Source organism: Polyodon spathula, chromosome 2, assembly GCF_017654505.1.
Source record: "Polyodon spathula isolate WHYD16114869_AA chromosome 2, ASM1765450v1, whole genome shotgun sequence".
Lineage (NCBI taxonomy): Eukaryota > Metazoa > Chordata > Actinopteri > Acipenseriformes > Polyodontidae > Polyodon > Polyodon spathula.
The window spans coordinates 71216684-71240664 of record NC_054535.1 but is presented as its reverse complement, the minus strand read 5'-3'; the positions used below and the strand labels follow the sequence as shown (position 1 = coordinate 71240664).

The 23981-nt window shown below is 41.3% G+C and overlaps 1 protein-coding gene across 2 annotated transcripts in view; it reads right to left on the bottom strand.

Annotated features, from left to right (window-relative positions):
* The window catches only part of LOC121299887 (WD repeat and FYVE domain-containing protein 3), a 98943-nt gene that overhangs the window by 59574 nt on the left and 15388 nt on the right, over positions 1-23981 (bottom strand). The window contains exons 3-16 of one of the 2 annotated variants that reach the window (XM_041228085.1): positions 22879-23002; positions 22658-22767; positions 20315-20476; positions 19185-19377; positions 17394-17580; positions 14481-14647; positions 13520-13987; positions 13298-13396; positions 7113-7306; positions 5053-5510; positions 3715-3798; positions 2915-3095; positions 2404-2618; positions 1655-1767 (exon numbers count right to left, since the gene is read on the bottom strand). In XM_041228085.1, the coding sequence (XP_041084019.1) occupies positions 1655-1767; positions 2404-2618; positions 2915-3095; positions 3715-3798; positions 5053-5510; positions 7113-7306; positions 13298-13396; positions 13520-13987; positions 14481-14647; positions 17394-17580; positions 19185-19377; positions 20315-20476; positions 22658-22767; positions 22879-23002 (2755 nt within the window). The remainder of the gene's footprint in view (positions 1-1654; positions 1768-2403; positions 2619-2914; positions 3096-3714; positions 3799-5052; positions 5511-7112; positions 7307-13297; positions 13397-13519; positions 13988-14480; positions 14648-17393; positions 17581-19184; positions 19378-20314; positions 20477-22657; positions 22768-22878; positions 23003-23981) is intronic. The other variant, XM_041228095.1, reaches the window with a different exon arrangement.

The window sequence follows — 23981 nt, the reverse complement described above, 5'->3', positions numbered from 1 at the left end:
GGGTCGCCGGTGCGCAGTGAGTCACGGACACTCTGGCCGACCTAACCCTCTCTTCCCCCCAGGTGGCGCTCAGCCAGTTGTGCGCCGCCCCCTGGGAGCTCCTGTCCTTGGTCGGCAAAGGAATAGCCTGGACTCCAACCAGCGACGTACAGACTATAAGAACATAAGAATATAAGAACGTAAGAAAGTTTACAAATGAGAGGAGGCCATTCGGCCCATCTTGCTCGTTTGGTGGTAGCTTATTGATCCCAGAATCTCATCAACCAGCTTCTTGAAGGATCCCAGGGTGTCAGCTTCAACAACATTACTGGGGAGTTGATTCCAGACCCTCACAATTCTCTGTGTAAAAAAGTGTCTCCTATTTTCTGTTCTGAATGCCCCTTTGCCTAATCTCCATTTGTGACCCCTGGTCCTTGTTTCTTTTTTCAGGCTGAAAAAGTCCCTTGGGTCGACACGGTCAATACCTTTTAGAATTTTGAATGCTTGAATTAGGTCGCCACGTAGTCTTCTTTGTTCAAGACTGAACAGATTCAATTCTTTTAGCCTGTCTGCATATGACATGCCTTTTAAGATCGGAATAATTCTGGTCGCTCTTCTTTGCACTCTTTCTAGCAGAGAAATCTCTTGCACGATGGCCCAGCTAACTTCCTTTGCTACACAGAAGCAGTTTGATTTATTTTTCAAGCAGGTACATCTTTGGATTCTGTGCATAGATACAGATTTTCTTTCAAACGTTTTCATTTACCCATATTTCAAGAATGTGCCTCTGAATATTATTACATCCAGTTTGTTTTTATTTCTAACACTGATGGAACAGTTTAAAAAATGTTACTTGACGTCTGTACTAAACAGAATACAATAAAGCATAAACTGTAAAAAAAAAAAAAAAAAAAAAAAAAAAACACAGCACAGTCCCCCAACACCAGCTTCCATACGTAAGTAAATACTTAAAATACAATCACTATTTTTTTCACACAATTGTTCAAAACAAGGCTATCATTTCATAATATTGTTTGGTCTATAGGCACCTCATGGATTTACAGCTTCAGTATGCTCACTTGAGGTATTATCTGCACAAGGAGCTGACTTGGCTACACCAGAGAGAGCTGCAGTGTAGGTACATGAAGGCCTGTCACTGGACAAGCTTCCCCATGCTGCACTACAGACAGCATCTCCTTCAGAAACACTGTCACTGGACAAGCTTCCCTACGCTGCTCTACAGTCAACATGTCCTTCAGAAACACTGTCACTGGACAAGCTTCCCCACGCTGCACTACAGACAGCAAGTCCTTCACAAACACCTTCTAACTATGTGTTTAAATTACTAACTTCTTATAAAATTCATTGAAATACTGACAGTAATCTTTACATTTAAACTGAACTATGGATCTTTTTAATAGGGGGTTCAACACATTTCCATGTTGCTCTTTGAAGAATGTGACATCACTGTTTGATCAACTACTTATCTATTCCAGAAAAGTATCCAGTAGGAACAGCTACAATTGGATGTCATTAATAAATACACTTCAGAACAGACACTGGACCCAAACATCAGGCCTATCACTGCATTTTGTTCATGTGGAAGCAAGAGCTAGATTTGTAACCATTCCAGTACACACAGGATAACAAAATAGTCCAAGAGTACACAACTTACTTCTCATTTCAGCTTCAAACCATACAGAACTGGGCTTGTGGACTCTGTACTGTTTCAATAGCTTCTTGTCCCAAGCACCGCAATTCAACGGATTTGCCAGGCGGAGAAATTCCCTTGTTAAAACACAACACAAAGACTCACTGTGTTAACACAAAACAATTGAGATTCATTGTACTCTGTGGTAATGGGTTGTTAGTTACACAGACAGGTCACTGATTCCAGAATGACAATCCCACAGTATTTGTAGTGATGATTTCATTTGCATTGTTTAAAACAGTAATAAAGGTCTCCAAAAATGTCAAAGCAGATTTTATAACCAACACCTATAGGACCCTCAATACACTGATATTAATAAAATGAGCTGTTTAAAACCAAGCATCTCATCTAAACTCACATCTCTTACAAATAGTGTTCTTTACATACTGAAGAGTTCAATAGATCGTGCAGCAGCTTCTCTTTCTAAGCACGGTTTACAGCTAAAAAGCCAAGCCAGCCTGACACTGAGAAGCTGATGATGTGAAAGTTACTCTGGAGATGCCTTCACAGTGCTATTATATATATTTCTTAAAGTAGGTACTATAGTGCAAAAACCTGTTGTGGTATTTTACAAAGAATTTCTCAGTTTATAAGACATAAAGCTGGCAGCTTCTACAGTGCGCAATCAATGAATAGTTTAATACAGCACATTGTTTAACTTTCAGTGGGGCTCAGCCGTTCCTGAGCCTGTGTAACCTGCAGGGGAGCAGTACCTCAGGACCATGGGCTGTAAGGCCTGAGAGGCCAGCCTTTCAAACATCCTCTGCAGTGGGGGGTGGAGGGGGTGGTCCTCGTCAGCCAGGGCAGAGCTGCACCGCTGGAGCAGTCTGGAGTGAAGGGCTGCCTCACACAGCATCTGCTGATTTCTCTCTGTGTGAACCAGCAGCTGCAAGATGTTAGCCACCGCCAGCTGGAGGTCTAAGGCGTGCTGAGAATATACAAGAGACAGAGACAGTATGCACTTTATAACGAACACATCTGAGAATATACAAGAGAAAGACAGCATGCACTTTATAATGAGCACATCCACTTCAAGCAAGAACTCAATAATATTGGGTTGATAAATGAAGTTTACTCATCAAGAGAAACCAGGTTTCAGACCAGCCACTGTGGCTGAGAAGACAGGAGCCTTTCCAGAATAGGGGTTTTATCAGTTGTGTTCTTATTCTAAAGCAAAACTCATTCTAAAGTAAACTCAGGTGGATGTGTGCACTCGACTCATACCTCAGGGTGGGTGTCACAGCTGACAGAGGGCAGGAGGTCCAGCATGGCCAGCACCGCTCCAGGGTGGATGACGACTGCATCGGGGGAGTGCAGGGGAGCATCTCCAGAGTGCAGCTTCAGCTCAGTGACTTGCTTCAGAGGAAGGACGGGCCCCGGGGCCGACACTAAGTGATAGCCGTGTCTGCAGGAGCACAGAGGAACACTGGAGCATAACCAGGGCTGTACTTCACACACCACACTTCAAGTAACACTTTGGGAATTTCACTCTGTCAAAACGATGGGATGCTGTTTCTACATGAGATCTACATTATGCATTTTACTTCACTGAAACACATTCAGCTTTCTTAATGTCTTAAACTGAACAAAACACGTTATTACTAAACCAGAAGAACTCACAAACTTAAACAAGACAGCAAAGAGTCTTTAAAATGGATATGAATGACTCCTTTTCTAGACAGTTTTTCTTCTAACAGAAGGTGACACCTGCAATGCAAACTTCCTAAAGCAAAATCCAGAATGATAAACCATGCGCAACATGTACAGTTACTGGAATGTCTTTTCCATTGCAGGGCTGTGACTGGGTGTTAAAAAACACATCCAGCAATGCAATGCAAGCCGTGGCAAGCACTGGAAAGCACAGCAAAGCCATTTTAAACAGACATTTCATACAAAAGCAGTCTTACTTTATAACACAAAGTATAAGAAAGCAGAAGGATTCAGAAACGAGATGACACAGTAAAAAGGCTTAAAGAAACGGGCTCAGCGTGAACAGAAAGAAAGCTGGGAGCCCGGGGGAGTACCTTTTCCTTGGCAGAGCTGGGGTCCCCCACGGGGAGGGGAGGGAGGTCTCGCGTGTCAGGCAAGGAGGCACCTGCTCAGCACGACTACAGACACAAGACAGCAGATCACAGCCAATCAACATTAGGAAGTTAGGAGAGAAAACAAGAGGCAGGAAGCTCGTTAGTATCAGAGAAGAGCAAGAATACACAAAAGACAGAACATCGTAGCAGGGCATGCAATAGACATGACAGACACACAGAGTTGAGGCAAAAAGTAACGACTAAAGCTAAGGTTTACAATTTAAAAAAAGCAAATTACAAAGGAATGAAACCTAGCCTAACAGAAGTAGATTGGAGTAAAACAGAGAAAACATTCATAAAAAAGGGATGGCTGTTTTTCAAAAATGGCAGGCAATGCCATGCCTACTGGACTCTGCAGACTCCAAGTAGAGTGAAGGGCTGTCAGAAAGAGAAAGCCCTTCCCAACCAGAGGCTTGACTCCTTCACACTTCATATTAGCGATGAGAGCCTGAACCATTTGGTGCAAAAATATAAACCCAATCAGACATCCATTTTGCCAAGGTTATTTTACCATAATTCACATGTAAACTACAAACAGGAGCTTTTGTGAAGAGAAACCCCTGTACGAATATCAGGGCTCTGTTAAATCAAATGGTTTGTAAACAAAGTCAAATAGAAATGTGAAAAGGATTGTATCATTGATACACAAAAGTCACAAAACCTCAATATGGCTCCATATCAGATGAGAGATCAATTCCATAGTGAGCAACACATTTAGCATGAAGGTTTATTAAAACCCTGAAATCAACATGAAATCAACTCTGAGAAAGAAGATAGCTTTGCAAAGAAACTAGCAGGAGAAACTTGTTCTATTGTGACACCCTGATCAAAACTAGCAGGAGAGACTCATTCTAGTGTGACAACCCGATCAAAACTAGGAGAGACTCATTCTAGTGTGACACCCCAACCAAAACTAGCAAGAGACTCATTCTAGCGTGACACCACGATCGAACTGAGTTAGATATTCACAGAACACTGTGCCAATATCTGGAAGCGTTGAGTCTTTATCAGTCAGTTTGCAGAAATCACATATGTTTAATTAAAATGCAAATGAGCTGATACTGGGGCTTGTAAGTTGCCCGCTTTGTGTTTTACTTGTGTCTTTTAGAGAGGAATCCAAAAATCCTGTCCAATTAAATTCCACCTACAAAGAGAATTACAATTGTAATGAGCAGGCACAACAAAGCCTTGAGGTTGAAAGCACATGTATTCTATCACCAATCTTTTTCTACTGCCAGGTAGGCCCTAAAAACTGGCAACGTAGCACTAGGTGCACACCTGTCAAAGGAATCTGTGGCCATCTTGTACAGGTAGATGAAGAGCTTGCTGCAGTGCCTCAGACTGGGAGACACACTGTCCCCTGGGAGGAGCTCCTCTTCAAGCAGCCTCTGGAAGGGTTGAGAGTTTGATGGGAAGACTGTTGCCGGGGAGAGTTTCTTGGAGTCAGAGAAGCAGCCCAGCAGCCTCACTGCGTCCGCCAGCTTCTCGTACTGGATCTCTGTGCTGAAGAAGTGGGAGTTGGCAGGCTCATAGCGCATGGCAGCAGTCAGTGTGCAGAACACTGTGTGCAGCAGTTCAAACAACTGCTTCTGGCTGACTGTCTCCCAGCCGTTTCTAGGGGGAGAACACAAGGACCTCTCCATGGCAACCAGCAGAGAGGTGACATAAACAAATCCTCCGACCTTTCTGAACACTGTCCTGGTGCGGTGACTCTCTCTCAAGACAGCGAGAAGGGCCTGTGGGTATCACAATACACATTAATGTTATTATTAATATTATTACAATGAGATATTCAATTACAATTATAGGAGTCGCCTGTCGCTGCTGTAATACAAAATACCATCCTGGCTAAAATACTCCTCGCCTACCTCCTGTTTCATCATGTTTGTTTAGCAAGTTCAATTCATTGTGAAAGGGACAAATGTGGAAGTAGGATTAGCTGCATTTTCAATTATTGTCAGTGTGCCATACTTCCAGTCATACAGGTTGCTAAATACAGTGCATCTCCAGATTCCAGACACACTCAACTTGTGATAAAGAATGTCATCAGTATCTTTATCACAATTGAGTATGACCTTCTCTGAATACAGGTAGGACTCTAACCAAAGTGTAACACAGTTAACACACCACCTAACACAAACAGTGGACAGGTATCTCAACAATATCCCTGCTGTAAAACTCTATTTCATTTGTATGGATGTTTTGCTACTGAAAGGAATTGAACTACTGACAAAAACAGAAAAAACTTTTGCAGAGCATTTACAATAAACTTTCTTCGTGTTATTATGTACTGTTTGAATACAGAACAATCCTCTTTCTTTGTATCCCTTTTATTAAGCAAAGCTAGGTTACAGTAAGTGCTCTAGACACAGACAGGTCTATATGAGCAGTGCAATCTCTATTCTGCTTGGCTGCACACTGGCCTCTCAACTGTGGATGACAAGGGTGCCCATCTCCTCTCTCAACCGCAATGCAATCAAGCAGATAACTTCAGACTTGTTTTTATTGTAACAATATAAAAACTGCACTCTCCCCATGAAACTCAGACACCGCTGTCCAGGAAAACTTCTTTTAGATTTGATTTCAGTTCTTCACTTCCCCAACAGAAGCATAATATGAATCATCTATGGAAACGCTCAGGGTCGTTTCAGCATTCGAGCACTGATAGCCACAGATAGTGCAATGCAGATCTCGTGCAATGTGCAACACATGTAGAGCAACCAAAAACATTTCCAATATTTCTGAAAGGGTGAACGCTCTATCACAGGAAGTGCTGCGGAAATGTTTGAGGTCATAGCTAATGAGGAGAGGGAACCTGCTTCAAACAAACAGCAGGGAGTGAAAGGGAGTCAGATGTTCTGATACCAATACCAACCACAATGCCACTTGTTTGGAGGAGTTGTGGGAGGAAGCAGTCAGTACACAGCTGGAATATGAATGGACAGTAATAGAATATATGGCTGTCTAATCCAGTGGAGTCAAGCTGATGATACCAAGAGCACATATCACCTGCAGAAAGCACAACACCCAATCATATACCTCCCCTGACTCTGGCTCTGACACTTCCAGGATGAGATGATTCAATAAAAATACTGAACTTACTTGTCATTGCTGACTCCTACATGCAGCACAGTGTGGCCAAGGGTAGAGTCAGGAACCAACAAGACCTGAACCCCCTGGACTCCAGTGCTTTTACTAGGTGAGCCAGCGGGGACCTCTCATGTGATATGGATAAGTTTCTTCAATACAATACCAGACACGATTAGGTGCTCAGTCAGTGACTAAACAAGCTAGCATACTGTCTGGAGCTCTGTTGAAGGAACCCTCAGTGTACCTACCTTGAGTATATGTGTTTTGAGCTGCAGTTCTGTGGGTGGTGCCGAGTGCATTAACCCTAGCAGAGTGCCCATGTCATCATCTCCACTGGGGGACAGCAGCAGCTGCTGGATAATCAGCAGAGCATGCTCCCTGCACTGGGGGTACTTCACAATGTTATGGACACACCTGGCACCGCCAAACTCCCGGAAAATACCTGAAAAACAAGCAAACACAAATTCACCTTGCACTTTAATGAGGGTTCACATATTTACTGACAATGCTGTTTAATTATCACAGTGAAGCTTTTCTGGTGTTTCTAGTAAACAAAAACACTGACATAAAACACTCCCTGTTCTTGATTGTTTGATAAAAAGACCTGAGGGACGTAATCGGCAGCCTGATTTAAAGGGGCAGGGAAGTCTGTGGACTCATTAAAACTAGCTCCAGGCTCAGATAAGAGAGATAAGCTGCAGAGGAATGCAGTACATGCTCACTAAGGAACTCCACTTTAGTGTAAAACTCAATATATTGTTGCCCCTTTAATAGGGGTCACCAGTTTCACAGAGGGGTTGAGAGCCTCCTCTTATTCACAGACATGGATGTACATGAAGTACATATAGAGTGCTGAACACTGTCAAGAGGCTCTGGTTTCTACCCTTGTTTGACTTGATTATTTCTGTGAACTTCAGCTGTTTTCTACCAAGCTCTAAGGGGCTTTCTGTTCCTGTGATGTGTGGGTGGTTTAAAACCCCCTCCCAGGCAGGATGGGAAATGAAAGTATGTCGTAATCCTGACTTTCAAAAATAATCTGAAATATGTGGAATCCAATTTACAGAGAACTCAAAAAACATTTTCCAGCAGGCTCTTTGGCCAATAAAAATGGTCCCCATCAATTTTTCTAGTAATCACCTCGGTAGAATAGCCATGTTGAGCCGCTGCTCACCGAAGCTCAACACGTGAAACTGTTTCCTATGTGAAAGCCTGTTTCATCAGTTCCACAGTGTACTTCAACACGTGAAGCTGTTTCCTATGTGAAAGCCTGTGATTTAATGTATTTGTTAATCCCAAAATGTCTGAGAAAAACATATTTGGATAAATCTACTAATGTCACTCCTATATAAGTTTCAATGAAAAGTTTCAACTAAACCCTGTATACTTGTCATGTACAGTTCAACTAAACCCTATATACTAGATGTTTACATTTCAAATAAACCCTGCATACTAGATGTGTACAGTTCAAATAAACTATATATACTAGACATGTACAGTTCAAATAAACCCTACATACTTGACGAGTATAGCACAGTGCTCTCTAGGGTGCCATCTGTCTTTTCAGAGCTTTAAAAACTCACAATCCAATCTGTTACAATAGAAAGTTGTTTTCTTTTATTAGTACTGTCTACTGTTATTAAGTAGAAGAGGAAGCAGTAGGATTAGATCTCTGTTCTCATGTACAGTTTGAAATGCACATGTCATAAGCAGTAGGATTAGATTTTTTAAGTCCTGCATAAAAGATTAATTCTCAAACTGAACGCAGTAGGGATTCAAGGAAATGCATGCACATGGATTAGGGAGGGTTAACATGTTGAAAACAGAAAATACTGATTAGAGGAGAAAACTCAGAACATGGAGTACCACAGGGATCAGCATTAGGTCGGCCAGTGTGTCCTCAGCTCACAGCGCACCAGCGACCCCTGTAGACTGGCCAGGCGCCTGCGGGCTTGCCTGCGGGCTTGCCTATAAGCTGCCCAGAGCTGCGTTGTCCTTCGACACTGTAGCTCTGGGTTGGCTGCATGGCGGGCCAGCAGAGCGAAAAGAAGCGGCCGGCTGACGGCACATGTTTCAGAGGTCAGCTTATGTTTGTCTTCGTTTCTCCCGAGTCAGCACAGGAGTGGTCGCCGTGGGCTAAGCCTGAATACAACTGGGCATTTCAAATTGGGAGAAAACGGAGTAAAAATGAATTGCCAACTACTAAATTTAAAAAAAAGGCACATCATATGCAGAAAGGCTAAAATAATTGAATCTATCCAGTCTTGAACAAAGATTATGCTGTGATCTGATTCAAGCGTTCAAAATTATAAAAGGTATTGACAATGTCTACCCAAGAGACATTTTCAACCTCAAAAAAGAAACAAGGGTCACAAATGGATATAAGAAAAAGGGGCATTCCAAACAAAAAATAGGAAGCACTTTTTTACACAGAGAATTGTGGGAGTCTGGAACCAGCTCCCCAATAATGTTGTTGAAGCTGAAACCCTGGGATCCTTGAGGAAGCTGCTTGATGATATTCTGGGATCAATACAAACACATACTAGACTCTTTGGAGAGGAAACTGGCACGTTTAGCTGCCGCCTATCCGAGTGTTTTTATTAATAGTTATATTATATTATAACTCGTATTCTCTTAATGCTTTTGTTTTACGCATTTTTTTTTTTAATTCTTTTTATTTGCCTTTTGAGTTTTGTGGCGCTCTTTTAATTATATATCTAGATTCCGTTTGGCTGCTTCAGATAATTCTGTTTATCGCTTACCTCGGATCTGAGAACAATCTGAGTGAAGGCTGCTCTTTCGACCTGAAAGCTATTTCATATTCCTTGACTGCCTGTCTTGCTTCCCTTTGTCCATCATCCGCGGCAGCTGTCCTTGACAAGATCTGCCGCTGCTTCGCCTGGAAAGAGGGCTACCTGATTTTCTGACCGGGTGCTTACTCGGCTTGAGGACTGAGCCGCTGACTCCCCCTCCTCTGTACCGGTCTGCCGCTGCTGCTGTGAACCACTGCTACTCCTGCCCGAGAGAGGGCTGCCTGTCTACTTCAGATCAGGTGTTTACTCGGCTTGAGGACTGCACAGCGGTCTCCCACCCTGGATGGACCAGAGTATTCTGATTTACAGCTGCAACAATTCAACCACCAGCGTTCTCTGTCAATCTCTGTTCTGAACACTTGCCGTGACTTTGGACTTCTACGCAGACCAAGATATCTGCATCGTAGATCGGGGCGACGATTTTCATTAACTACAAATGTCCTTACTATATGATTTCATTGGCGAAATGTCTCTGCCTCTCGTGGTGGTATTGACGCGAGCTGTCTTCGCCATATATAGAAAAACAAGACGTTTTCTAATATTGCTAATCCACTTCCTTGCAGAACCCTCAAATTGGCTTTATGTAACACCCGTTCTTTAAACAACAAAGAGTTGTTACTGAGTGAGTTTATCACTGACAATAATCTTGACTTTCTTTGTCTGACTGAAACTTGGCACCAACAAAATGACTGTCTCCTGTTGAACCAGGTTGCCATCTCTGGTTTTGGCTTTATTGATAAACCCCGTACCATGGGACGTGGCGGTGGTTCGGAAGTCGTGTAAAACTCTGTGTTTAACCTGTGTTTATTTCCTGTTCCTGATTTTTAGTTATTTGAGTACTTGGTTTCTTAAAATGCCTGTGTCTCTACCTCTGGTTATGGTTTTTATTTGCCGATACCCCAAACATAACAACTTATTTTTGTCTGAATTTGCTGAATTACTGTCAGTTATCTCTGAAATTTAGCAGGTTTTAATTGTGGGAAACTTTAATATCCGTATTGATTCTCTAAAGTCTCCTCTGGTAAGTGAATTCCTAGCACTCCTGGACTGTTTCTGCCTCTCTGAATTAGTAAATGCCTCCATGCATAATTGGGGTCATATTTTAGACTTAGTAATCATCAGAAATGCCCCAGTGTTAGACCTGTTGATCCAAGATTTAGGTATCTCAGATCATATGGCCATTAAATTTGATCTAGAAATGCCACATTCTGCAGTAAATCCAAAACGATTAGTGACTTTTCGCAACTTGAGATCATTGACCATGATCTATTGACTAGGCTGTCAGAAACAATAGCGGTTTCACTCCCTGGTATCCCCCTAGTGGCTACTGTCGGGACTCCAGAGTTAGGGGTGGCCTTGGATGACAAGGTTCAACTATATAATAGCAATTTATCTATCATTCTCAATAATTTTGCCCCTGTAATAACTCGTACTGTCTCCTATACTCGCTGTTCACCCTGGTATACTGATCAACTGCGCTCTATGAAGGCTGTTTGCTGGAAACTTGAGCGAAAGTGGAGAGAATCTGGGCTAATTGTTTATCCAAAGGCCTGGCAACAACAACTGTTGGAGCATAGGGATGCTATCACTTCTGCTAGATCTACTTATTTCTCCAATCTTATTGGGAGTGGCCATGGCAATCCTAGGCTTTTATTTTCTACAATTAGCAGAATGCTAGAGCCAAGTAGCTCCTCTGCATTATCTGCCTCTCAAGGTCTTGACAATAATTTCTTGGAATTTTTTACTACCAAGATTGACAATATTAGACGCCAATTCCAAGACCTTGCACCACCAGCCTCACTTTATCATCAACATGTCTTTACCGGCACTCCACACTTACCAAATTAGTTTTTACAATGAAGCAGACTACCTGCTTGCTAGACCCATTTCCTACGTTCCTCATTCGTTCCTGTTTCCAGACTCTCGGTCTGTTTGTGACTGTAATCATTAACGAGTCCTTGAGTTCTGGAATTGTACCCTCTGCATTTAAAACTGCTGCTATCAAACCAGTATTAAAAAAATATAATCTTCCCACTGATAATATGGGCAGCTATAGGCCTATTTCAAACCTCCCTTTCCTATCTAAAGTCCTGGAACGTGTCGTAGCACAACAATTAAATAATCATCTTCTGGTAAATAAACTTTATGAACAGTCAGGCTTTCGACAGTTGCACAGCACTGAAACAGCTCTAGTCAAGGTTGTTAACGATTTGTTGTCTTCAGACACAGGGGCCCTCTCCATCTTGGTATTATTGGATCTTAGTGCTGCTCTTGACACTGTGAACCATAATATCCTTCTTGCCCGGCTGGAGAACATGCTCGGCATATCTGGTACTGCCCTTGGTTGGTTTAACTCGTATCTCCTGGAGAAAAAGCATTTTGTCTCTTTGGGTGGTTTCAGATCTACTACTGGGTTGGTTTCTTCCAGGGTTCCTCAGGGCTCCATACTGGGTCCAGTTTTATTTAGCATATATATATATGCTTCCAATCAGCCAAACTGTTAGAAATCACGGTGTAAATTTCCATATTTATGCTGATGATACTCAGATTTATTTGCAAACCACACCTGATATTGACTTGGCTGTTTCTGTGCTCATCAACTGTTTTGCTGACATTAAGCTCTGGATTAAACAGAATTTTCTGCAGCTCAACAGCGACAAGACTGAAGTGATGCCATTAGGAACCCCACATCAACTGTGGAAATCCAGTTGTCAAAACATGACCATTGACGGGGTAATAATGGAGTTTTGTTCTAAAATGAGAAACTTGGGGATCCTTTTTGACCCTAGCTTAACCTTTGAGCCGCATGTTATGAATATTACCAAGTTGTCCTTTTTCCATCTAAAGAACATTGCTCGGCTGAGCCCTGTCTTGTCACTGTCTGCTGCAGAAAAGCTTGTCCATGCGTTTGTATCCTCCAGGCTTGACTATTGTAATGCCTTACTTACTGAGGTGTCAAAGAAAACCCTTCAAAAGCTCCAGTATGTTCAGAATTCTGCAGCTAAGGTGCTGACGAGGTCTCGCTCTGGTGGTCACATAACCCCCATACTGAAATCATTACACTGGTTACCGGTCAAATACCGCATTGACTACAAAGTACTGCTGCTAACTTTTAAAGCCAATAGAGGTACTTCTCCCTCTTACATTTCTGAGTTAGTTACCACCTACACTCCTAGTCGTGCTTTGCAGTCCTCCGATGTCTCCGATGGTTGTTCCCCTGACTAAAATGCGCACAGTGGGTGACATGGCTTTCTCCTCCTATGCTCTTAAGCTGTGGAAAGGGAACACTTAACTTCTGAGATCCGTGATTCTGAGTATCTGTCTATTTTTAAATCCCGCCTCAAAACTCAATTGTTTAAATTAGCATTCTTATGACTAACTGTCATTGCATTTTTAATTCCAACTGTTTTAATATATTTTGTATGTTTTATTTATTTTATTTATTTTTTCTGTTTTCACTTTTGTTAAGTGCTTTGCGATATTTATTTATGAAAGGCGCTTTACAAAATAAAAGTATTATTATTATTATTATTATTACTATTATTATTATTAAGCTACTAACAACCAAACGAGCAAGATGGCCTCCTCTCGTTTGTAATCTTTCTTACGTTTTTACCGTTTACCTGCATTTGTGTTGGACCCTTGCAGAAGCACTGTTAAGGTCTCCATCACCAGCCACGCCAATTGCTTTTGGTCCTCCATTAAGCTATTATTAGACTCTCCTGCAATACAAGAGGGTTCCAACATTTCAAACAACACAGTAAACTGAGTGGATACATCATGCCTTTCTAACATTTAAAACAATTGTGCCTATTTGTACATGCTTTCTTTCCTAGCTCACACACCTTGCTCGTTCAACCCCTGTGTGGGGTCCTTCAGCAGCGCAGCGTACTTGTGCAGCATGTTCACCAGGACCTCCATCAGCCCCACCTCTCTGAACACGTCTCTGAAGAGGGGGTCGTGGCGGCTGAACTTCAGTAGGGTCTGCGTCGCTGCCATACTGCACTGGTAAGAGGAGCTGGACTTCAGCAGCATGCTCACGCTGAACAACTCTTTACAGGGGATGTAGTTCAAACTGAAAACCACAAACTCCAACAGCTCAAAATATTTGGTCTGCACCTCCGACATCTTCAACATCTTTTCTGCAAACTGCGACAAAGTGTGCTGGGACTCCAGGATGAAGTAATTGGCGCTGTCTGCCATGTAAATGTTTGAAATTGCATCCAGGATGATTCCGGTGAGGCGACAGGTTTTCGCTTTAAGAAAGGCGTTCTGAAGCACAGAGAAGGCTTGGATGTTCCGCACGGTGTGGCCTAAATCAAACAAGATAGAACTAAGTACAGTACAGGCTGGACTTTTTATAAACCTTGATTCATCCCCCTCTTAAATACTGCTTAAGAAGATATGTACATTATAGCAATCAAGGATTTCTTGACATCCGGTACCACTCTGTTAAAAAAAGATCTCAGTTTGCATGTTCTGTTTTCAAGGTATGCTTGCACTTCCAAGGTCATTTCACCCGATTAATATCAGCTTCCTTCAAAACTGTACATATGATACTTAGACAGAGCATGGTAGTGCATAAAAAGTAAGATTTATGGAATTATTTAATTAGCAATAACCCCTTTCATTAAATTTTTATGTAACACAGTATTTTATATTATTTTAAAATATTAAAAAGATAGATATGAAAGTAATAAATCCCCTACGGCAGGAGTCGCAGTATGATCAAGTCCTTAACATTGCACTAATTCAGCCATTTCCAGGAGTAACAGTAGGATTAGTCAAAAGCAAAACAAAACAAACCTTTTCCTGTGGGCTGTGGCACAGCAAACCCTGGCAAGAGAAAGGGCACCCCAGTGGTGATGCCAGCAGGCTTGAGCTCAGTCACTCCATACACTGTCAGTGAAGTGACCACATTAACCAAGTCTTTCAGAGCATCTTTGGAATCATCCTCTTTTGCTTGCTCCAACCTACAAACAGATAAGGAACACAATGTTATTGGTGAAGTTGAAGTTATTAAAAAAATCAGCCTCTACTTATGAAAAAATATTTTCTGCTTGCACGCCTTATTTGTGATTCTCTGGGGGCTGAAATCATGAAGGACAAACAATTAGGACGGAGTGTCTCCTATAATAATGTCACTCGGAAATCAAAAGCAAGAAACGTTCTACTACCCATGTTCTACTACGATGAGCTCTTGAGCCCTGGTGTGTGTGTGTCTAGTACCCTATTCACATAATTGAGAAACAGCACACAATACACATAGCTTTACAGCAGTGGATCCCAACAACACGGCTCCCAGCTGGTCCAGGACTTTGTTCCACTCAACTCCTACATTGGATAATTGAAGCTCAGCCTGTTGAATGATCTCATTTAAGAGCTGGTTGTTAAATATGATCTCTGGACTGGAATGGACCTTCAGAGTCGAGCAGACTTGTAGGACGAGTCCGGAACTTGTACTTAAGACACATTTTTCGTGATTCGACCCTGTGTGACTTGGACTCTAACATTCAGGCTCCATGACTTGGCTATATTAACAAGTCATTTTTTATTTTATATTACACAAGTACTATTACAGTTACTAGGAAACTGTAAAAACCCACCCAACCATAATAAGAATAAGAAATTGGAAGTGGGTTAGGTTGTAGCTTAAACACACGCCCACAAATCCAACTGCAACCATCACAGACCAAGTTTTTTTAATTAAATTTTATAAGGAATAAATAATGTCAGCATGGTAAACAAGGAAGTAATTATTTGGCTTTTAACAAGCCTTTCTCTTTACTACTTTAAACCGTGTTCTAAGTTTTTTAAGCACTGTAGAACATTGGTCACCTTAATAATTTTGAGTTTACTGAAAACAAAAATGAATGAAAAAATTATAATCATATGTTATAATCCTACTTTTAGAGCTTCTTAATTCATATCAGAAAGTCGCTGTGTGATTAAATATTCTGCGCTTTGCTTATCTCCACTCGTTCCCAGCACACACCACCAGTTTGCAAGCAACGTCAGTGAATTCACCAGGCAAATTCAGCGTAAAACTAGGCACTAAAGTCTCAAATCGAAAATTGCCTACCGTCAAACATATCACTTCATTTATCAAAGTTGTATCATTAATACAAAATGCACTATTTAAGAGTACAGTTTATATACAGTTCTGGCAATGTTTAAATCAGATTGGCAGATTTTACCCAAATTGAAGTCAAAGTAACTTTAATTTCTTACCGGTGTAGTGTTATTTTCAGGTAAGCATTAAAAAGTGGTACTCAGTGCATGTCTAAATAACTTCCACTAAGAAAGCAGGGAAGTGCCCATTCAAATCTGGTATGTTATGCTGTTTTCGATCTTTTACATCTTTATTAATTGGATTTATCATATTTTCCAGTATTTTATGTTGTTTTTAATGTTATTTATCATATTTTTCCATCATTATGAAAATAGCATGCATATATTTATCATATGCAATACAATGGGTCTTGTTTTTCTTTTTTTTCTTTTAGAGAAATTGATTGTCTGTTGCCAGTTTAAGTTTGCAAAAAAATCATTAATGGTAAATGTACCTCTTTTTGACAACAGGAAAACACCCATCAGATCACAACTGATTGCACATGTACCAAAATCTGACAGGGTACCACTTTCCGTTATTACACAGGTCAAGTTTTGGTACATGTACCACATTCTGAAGCTGTACCATTTTCTAACACTACACTGACTCTACAGTCCAGGTCACGGCTTCTACCAACATGAAAAACAACATCCACAAACTTCACCTTGAAGCTTATCTATAAACTTCAGGTACATTCAAACAGAACTCCAATTCAAATTCCAAAAGAAAAGAAGATAGTGACAGAAGAGCTGAAAAAGGCATGCAAATTACACTGAACAAAAATATAAACGCAACATGTAAAGTGTTGGTCCCATGTTTCATGAGCTGAAATAAAAGACAATGCCACAGATGTCTCAGGTTTTGAGGGAGCGTGCAATTGGCATGCTGACTGGAGGAATGTCCACCAGAGCGGTTGCCAGAGAATTGAATAATCCATAGATTAGGGCCTAATGAATTTATTTCAATTGACTGATTTCCTTATATGGACTGTAACTCAGTAAAATCTTTGAAATTATTGTATGTTGCACTTATATTTTTGTTCAGTGTAGAATAATCTAGCTATAGAAAAAAAAAAAAAAAATATATATATATATATATATATATATATATATATATATATATATATATATATATATATATATATATATATATATATTTTTTTATTATTTGTGCATTTTTCCTGAGGAATATCAGACAATGTCCATTAGATAAACTGTTCCCCCATTACTACCACTAGTTTAATGAAAATTGATTTCAGTTTGTTTCAAGGACACGGACTCTGACTCGGACTCATATGATAGTGACTCGGACCCTGATGACCCGGACCCTTTTGAGCCGGACCCCGACGACCCGGACTCGACACTTGGACCCTGATGACCCGGACTCAACACTCGGACCCTGACGACCCGAACTCGACACTGGGACCCTGAGGACTCGGGACTCGACACTTGGACTCAAACCCTGATGACTGGGAGTCTGGACTCTGGACTTCGGACTCGAGGTTTGAGTCTGGTTGGGAACCTCTGCTTTAAACAAAATGATTATTAGTTTGTAATGGACTTACAAAATATGATGGCCTCCTTTGATAAGGATATGAATTGATTTACCTCAGCATTAGATCACAAAGGAAAGTGTATCCCTGACAGATCCTGAAATCATCCAGCAATGTCTGTGATACAACGCTGGAGTCTTTCAGAAAGCAAGACAGCCCAGCAAACATTTCCACAATCTCCAGGGAAGAAAGGTCATCTGACTGCTGCATGTTCTGAATGCATGTGGCCAAACAGTCTTTCTCTGCAAAATAAATACATCGATAAAATGAATAAACTAAAGCATACCTAGATGAACCCCTCTTATAAAATTAAGGTATTCAATAAAATGTGTATATTAAGTGTTATACATTCCAAAATTATGTAATGAAATGCTGTCCAAAACTCCTTTAGTCATTTTAATGCAAAGCAGCTGTGAGGTAAGGTGTCTGGTGACGATAATATACAGATATCAGATAGTACAGTCCATGCTGGGAAAGGGGTCTCCCCTCCACATGTCAACATGGGGTATTATCACCACTGACTTCAATATTGACCTGGCATCAATTAAACATACTGGAAATCAGTGTCAGGCATTCTCTGTATACACAATAAGCCCTTCTCAGAGTGTCTCTTATTTGTTTGAAGCCCTGTAGGATATTTAATAAAACAAGGGAACTGTCAATAATTTTGGCAGAGTTTATTACTGGTAATACACCCTGTAATTGTTTGATGTCATAAAAGTACACAAACAAAACTTTATATTAACAATATCGAAATTAACAATATTTACAGTAAATACTATTTTAAAATCTTTTAGAATAAATGGAAAGGGTTTTGTTTAGAACAGGTTTTTTTACCCTATGCTCGTAACCCTTTCTCTCGGCCGCATATAAATCTGTCACATCAAAGTGAACTGATGCAAATACAGCTGGGTGCAGGTAAGCTTCAGCAAAAAAAAAAAAAAAAAAAAAAAAAAAAAGAATGTTTTTCAAACTGTGGGAAACATCCACTGAAAATAATGAAATGAATAATGCAACACGCTGCTCAGTGTTGGCTCTTTGCTGAGAATCTACAATAATTTGCTGGGTTATAAATCGTGTTGAGTTAATCTAGCCAGTCTGTACCCTGAAAGTGTGGAATGAGACCCATTAAAAATAGCAGCTGTTCGCAGCGGTGACACAGTATGGAGCTGCTTGAAGCAATGTCTGCTCATAGCTTTCACAAACAGCAGGTCTGGGCTGAGCTGAAGGCTGTCAAAACCAGTATTATTAGTGGTCGATATTCCAACAAGTCATTAATAAGAGGAAGTAAAACGAGCTCCGTTTCTACCCACCGGGTTGGGGAAAACCTTTGCATGCGTCTCCAATTAATTGGAACATGCATACAGTACTATTCCCAGTAGGGCAATTACTGAATTACTGCAAGGCATTGTGGGAGTGTGGCATGTTTGAGAATAACCCTCTCTCACCTGCTCAGATAACCACTATATGGAAGCAGACAAATGTCAGCCAATATCTCTTTTGATTTATGAATCTACCTTGCATTGCAGTGAGAAATAACATTCTCCTTCTGGCACAGGTGTATGCAACGTTGTAAGCAAAGAGACAGAGATACATTGGGACTGAAATAAGACTTTGATTGCATAGGTGTTTCAGACAGTTGATCTTTAAATCTGTCACAACTGAACTTATGACCTCTACAGAGGTCATATTTTATTATTAAATAATAAACAAGACCACTCCAAGAAAACAGCTTCAGTACTAACATTAACCAGAGCCAGAACATTCACCGTGAATGTACTTAACTACATTGACAGTGAGGCCATGCAGCTTCAGTACTAACACTAATCAGGGCCAGCACACGCACCGTGAATGTACTTGACTACATTGACACTGAGGCCATGTCGTGATATTGTCATCAGCACTTCCCCTGCGCTCTTCCTCCAAGGCAGGTTGTGGGGAGGACACCATGATGTTATTGCACTGAATAACAGCTGCAGGTCATCTTTCTGTGCAAGCTCTTCTGCTGGGGACACGAAACTGCACAACTTCACCAGGATCTGAAACAGGAGAACAAACAAATCTAACTTAGGGTAAAAGGGTTTGGTGCTGGCAGGGTAAAATGACTATCTTTTTTTTTTTTTTTTTATTTCAGACCATGAAAACGAATCTATGCCAAGATTACACTAACAAAAACATTTTAAAAATCAAGAAAATTGTAACCCTATTTAACTTATTTTCTCCAAAATAAGTTAAAAAAGGCTTACTCTAAACACCAATATCACTGAGTCTCCAAAAGCTTTCTGTATATCTAATGAAAAAAAAAAAGTTTAATTATTAAAAAGGGATTTAATCCTGAAATAGGCTTTACAGAAAGTCTCTCTTACAAAAATAATAATAATATAAAAACAGAGCTGACACTAAATCAAGGAAGATGTCATGGTCAACTGTTTTAAATAATCTGTAAAGTCCCATTTCCCAATACATGCATATACTATAGTTCTGCTGAAGGGGACAATTTACAAATGGGTGTTGACAGGCTAGCAGAGAGGCTACTCGGTTATCAGCTGTTCATTCACAATATTTCAGTGCAGCACTACCTCTATTTTCACCAGCTGTCTTACATATAAACAAAATTGTGACATACTGTGTTCAGACTGCTCTTGTGTGTAACACACTGATATCATGCAGACTGCTCTTGTGTGTAATACACTGACATCATGCAGGCTGCTCTTGTTTGTAATACACTGACATCATACAAGCTGCTCTTGTGTGTAATACACTGACATCATACAAGCTGCTCTTGTGTGTAATACATTGACATCATACATCATGCAGGCTGCTCTTGTGTGTAATACATTGACATCATACATCATGCAGGCTGCTCTTGTGTGTAACACACTGACATCATGCAGGCTGCTCTTGTGTGTAATACGCTGACATCATACAAGCTGCTCTTGTGTGACATCATGCAGGCTGCTTTTGTGGCTCGCTGACCTGCACAAAGACTTTCTGCAGCAGAGCCCTGCGTTCCGCAAGGGGCAGCTCAGTCTGGGCAGCTCCGGGAACCTCCGGCACGTGAGGGAGGTCAAAGAACAGGTACAAGCACTTGACCAGTGTGGACGGCACCGACATTGTGGTCATGCAATCCACCGCTTTCTGAGAAAGAAACACAGCACCAGACCCTTCATCGGTTTCTGTTCAGGTCGCTTAGCAAAAACCACAACGTCACTTCTTTAAACAACAATGAAAGACTTTAAATTGACGGTACTGTTAATTTAAAAAAAAAAAAAAAAAAATTTTTGCCTTTCATATTATGAAAGAATGAATGTTTCAAAGTTGTGTAACAGATCCTAGCATTGTGAGCATCCTTTCAACCCTCTGAGACCTGGTGTATAGATCCTGTGACCCCTCCAGAGCACTCTCCTGACCTGCACATCTGTGCTGTGAATGCTGGGAACACTAGGCCTGTCACACCTGTCTCCACTGCAGTGTGAAGCTGGTGGACAGGCACAGAGGCAGATCCCATCACTAGTAAACTGGTTTCTCGTCTCTAAGCCACTGGCTTTTCACACTACTCCAGCAGGTTTTATATACGGCACAGACAACATAAAATGCTGTTATGCAGTTGAATACATTTCATCTTAACTTGGCCTACAAAGTCAGTTTGGAAAGCTGTGATCGTTTTACTGCTCCAGGCTATTGTCTTAGGTACTTACTGTTTTTAGGTATATATAAAATAAAACAATCTGGTCATATCTAGCTCGGGCAGGACAGTAAATCCTTTATTCAGTGACAGTGTGTGGACTGGGATGGAATTGGAGTCTCCTGTGTTCAGTGTATTTTGCAATGGACTGGGATGGTGGAGTCTCCTGTGTTCAGTGTATTTTGTAATGCACTGGGATGGTGGAGTCTCCTGTGTTCAGTGTATTTTGTAATGGACTGGGATGGTGGAGTCTCCTGTGTTCAGTGTATTGTTGTAATGGACTGGGATGGAATTGGAGTATCCTATGTTCAGTGTATTTTGTAATGTTGTAATGCACTGGGATGGTGCAGTCTCACGTGTTCAGTGTATTTTGTAATGTTGTGATGCACTGGGATGGTGCAGTCTCCCGTGTTCAGTGTATTTTGTAATGCTGTAATGCACTGGGATGGTGCAGTCTCCCGTGTTCAGTGTATTTTGTAATGCTGTAATGCACTGGGATGGTGCAGTCTCCTGTGTTCAGTGTATTTTGTAATGTTGTAATGCACTGGGATGGTGCAGTCTCCTGTGTTCAGTGTATTTTGTAATGTTGTAATGCACTGGGATGGTGCAGTCTCCTGTGTTCAGTGTATTTTGTAATGTTGTAATGCACTGGGATGGTGCAGTCTCCTGTGTTCAGTGTATTTTGTAATGTTGTAATGCACTGGGATGGTGCAGTCTCCTGTGTTCAGTGTATTTTGTAATGTTGTAATGCACTGGGATGGTGCAGTCTCCTGTGTTCAGTGTATTTTGTAATGTTGTAATGCACTGGGATGGTGCAGTCTCCTGTGTTCAGTGTATTTTGTAATGTTGTAATGCACTGGGATGGTGCAGTCTCCTGTGTTCAGTGTATTTTGTAATGTTGTAATGCACTGGGATGGTGCAGTCTCCCGTGTTCAGTGTATTTTGTAATGTTGTAATGCACTGGGATGGTGCAGTCTCCCGTGTTCAGTGTATTTTGTAATGTTGTAATGCACTGGGATGGTGCAGTCTCACGTGTTCAGTGTATTTTGTAATGTTGTAATGCACTGGGATGGTGCAGTCTCCCGTGTTCAGTGTATTTTGTAATGTTGTAATGCACTGGGATGGTGCAGTCTCCCGTGTTCAGTGTATTTTGTAATGTTGTAATGCACTGGGATGGTGCAGTCTCCCGTGTTCAGTGTATTTTGTAATGTTGTAATGCACTGGGATGGTGCAGTCTCCTGTGTTCAGTGTATTTTGTAATGTTGTAATGCACTGGGATGGTGCAGTCTCCCGTGTTCAGTGTATTTTGTAATGTTGTAATGCACTGGGATGGTGCAGTCTCCCGTGTTCAGTGTATTTTGTAATGTTGTAATGCACTGGGATGGTGCAGTCTCCCGTGTTCAGTGTATTTTGTAATGTTGTAATGCACTGGGATGGTGCAGTCTCCTGTGTTCAGTGTATTTTGTAATGTTGTAATGCACTGGGATGGTGCAGTCTCCTGTGTTCAGTGTATTTTGTAATGTTGTAATGCACTGGGATGGTGCAGTCTCCTGTGTTCAGTGTATTTTGTAATGTTGTAATGCACTGGGATGGTGCAGTCCCCCAGTGTCCGGGCGTGTTTTAGCCACACAAACCTGCCCCGACGACGCCAGCAGGTTGATGGTAGTGAGCAGCATCCAGCCTCGACTAGCCTCCTCACTCTGATTCACCTCCAGAAACTGAACGATGGCCCGACTGGCAGCCTCTACAGAGGGACAGAGACAAGCCCAGCACAGCCAGCGAGGGCAGGTTTCATTAGATAACGCCATCAAGGACTTGCTGCTACAGCGCCCCATATAGTTTCAGAAGCTCGTACCTGTTGATTTGTTAGGTGCCCGCCTTCTGATCTCAGCGACCATTAATCGTGATACTTGTGTTGTAAACTGGAGGAGGTCAGAGAACTTCTCTGTCATTGTACTTGAGGGCGCATTGCCAAACACCTTCATTAAAAGAGAAAACAAGTCAGTTTTAGTCCTTCCTGATCCTGCAAAGCAAATGCCATTAGGTTTCACTTGGACCCATTACTGACTACAGTACTTTATTAAGATTCCCATAACTACTGTACATGCATAATACCAAATAATGGTTTTGTTTCTGTTAATAGAAATTGAATTAATTCACTATTAAGCAATCCAAAAATAATATTTGTCAATATTATTCCCTTTCTGATGTCAACCCTTAAACTGAATAGATGTGCTGGTTGCATCTTAATTAAGGTTATACTTTAAAATGTCAGCTTGTTAGCTGAAGCACATAGCAGAGGTCAAATATTAGCAGCATTTGGTTGCTTAGGCAACATCAATTTTATTTGCAGTCTGGTGTGGTGTGTGTGTAGTGAGCATGAGTGTTCCTTTGTCTATTTGCATGTCTGTGTCTCTGTGTGCGTGTGTCTGTGCATGTGTAGTGTGCATGTGCCTGTGTTGTGTGTGCGTCAGTATATGTCTCTGTGCCGTGTGTGTGTCAGTATGTGCACGTGTGTCTGCAGTGTGTGTGCATCTCTGTGTAGGTGCGCATCTTGTGTCATGTGTGTGCGTCGTGTTAGAGTGGGCTGCAGTAGAACAGAAAGCAAAGTAAAAGAATAGACGCCTGAGGAGAGACAGTGGTCTTGACAATGGCACGCATGGCATGGCACTACCAGTTGTAGAAATAACCAGTGCTTTCTGTGCCCTGCCTCCTAGGCGAGTTGACATTCACGTATCCATGGGGTTTAACTGTAACACAGATTTTTCATGTAACCATGGGGTTTAACTCTGTAACACAGATCTTTTATGCAGCCATGGGTTTTAACTCTGTAACAGGTTCCTCTGAGGTTTAAGGAAATAATTTATAAATACATGTAGAAATGGCTAAACAGTCGTTCAGATTTTTCACATCAGCATCTGTTCTGGTCGAGACAATTAAACAGTTTTTCTGCTTCTT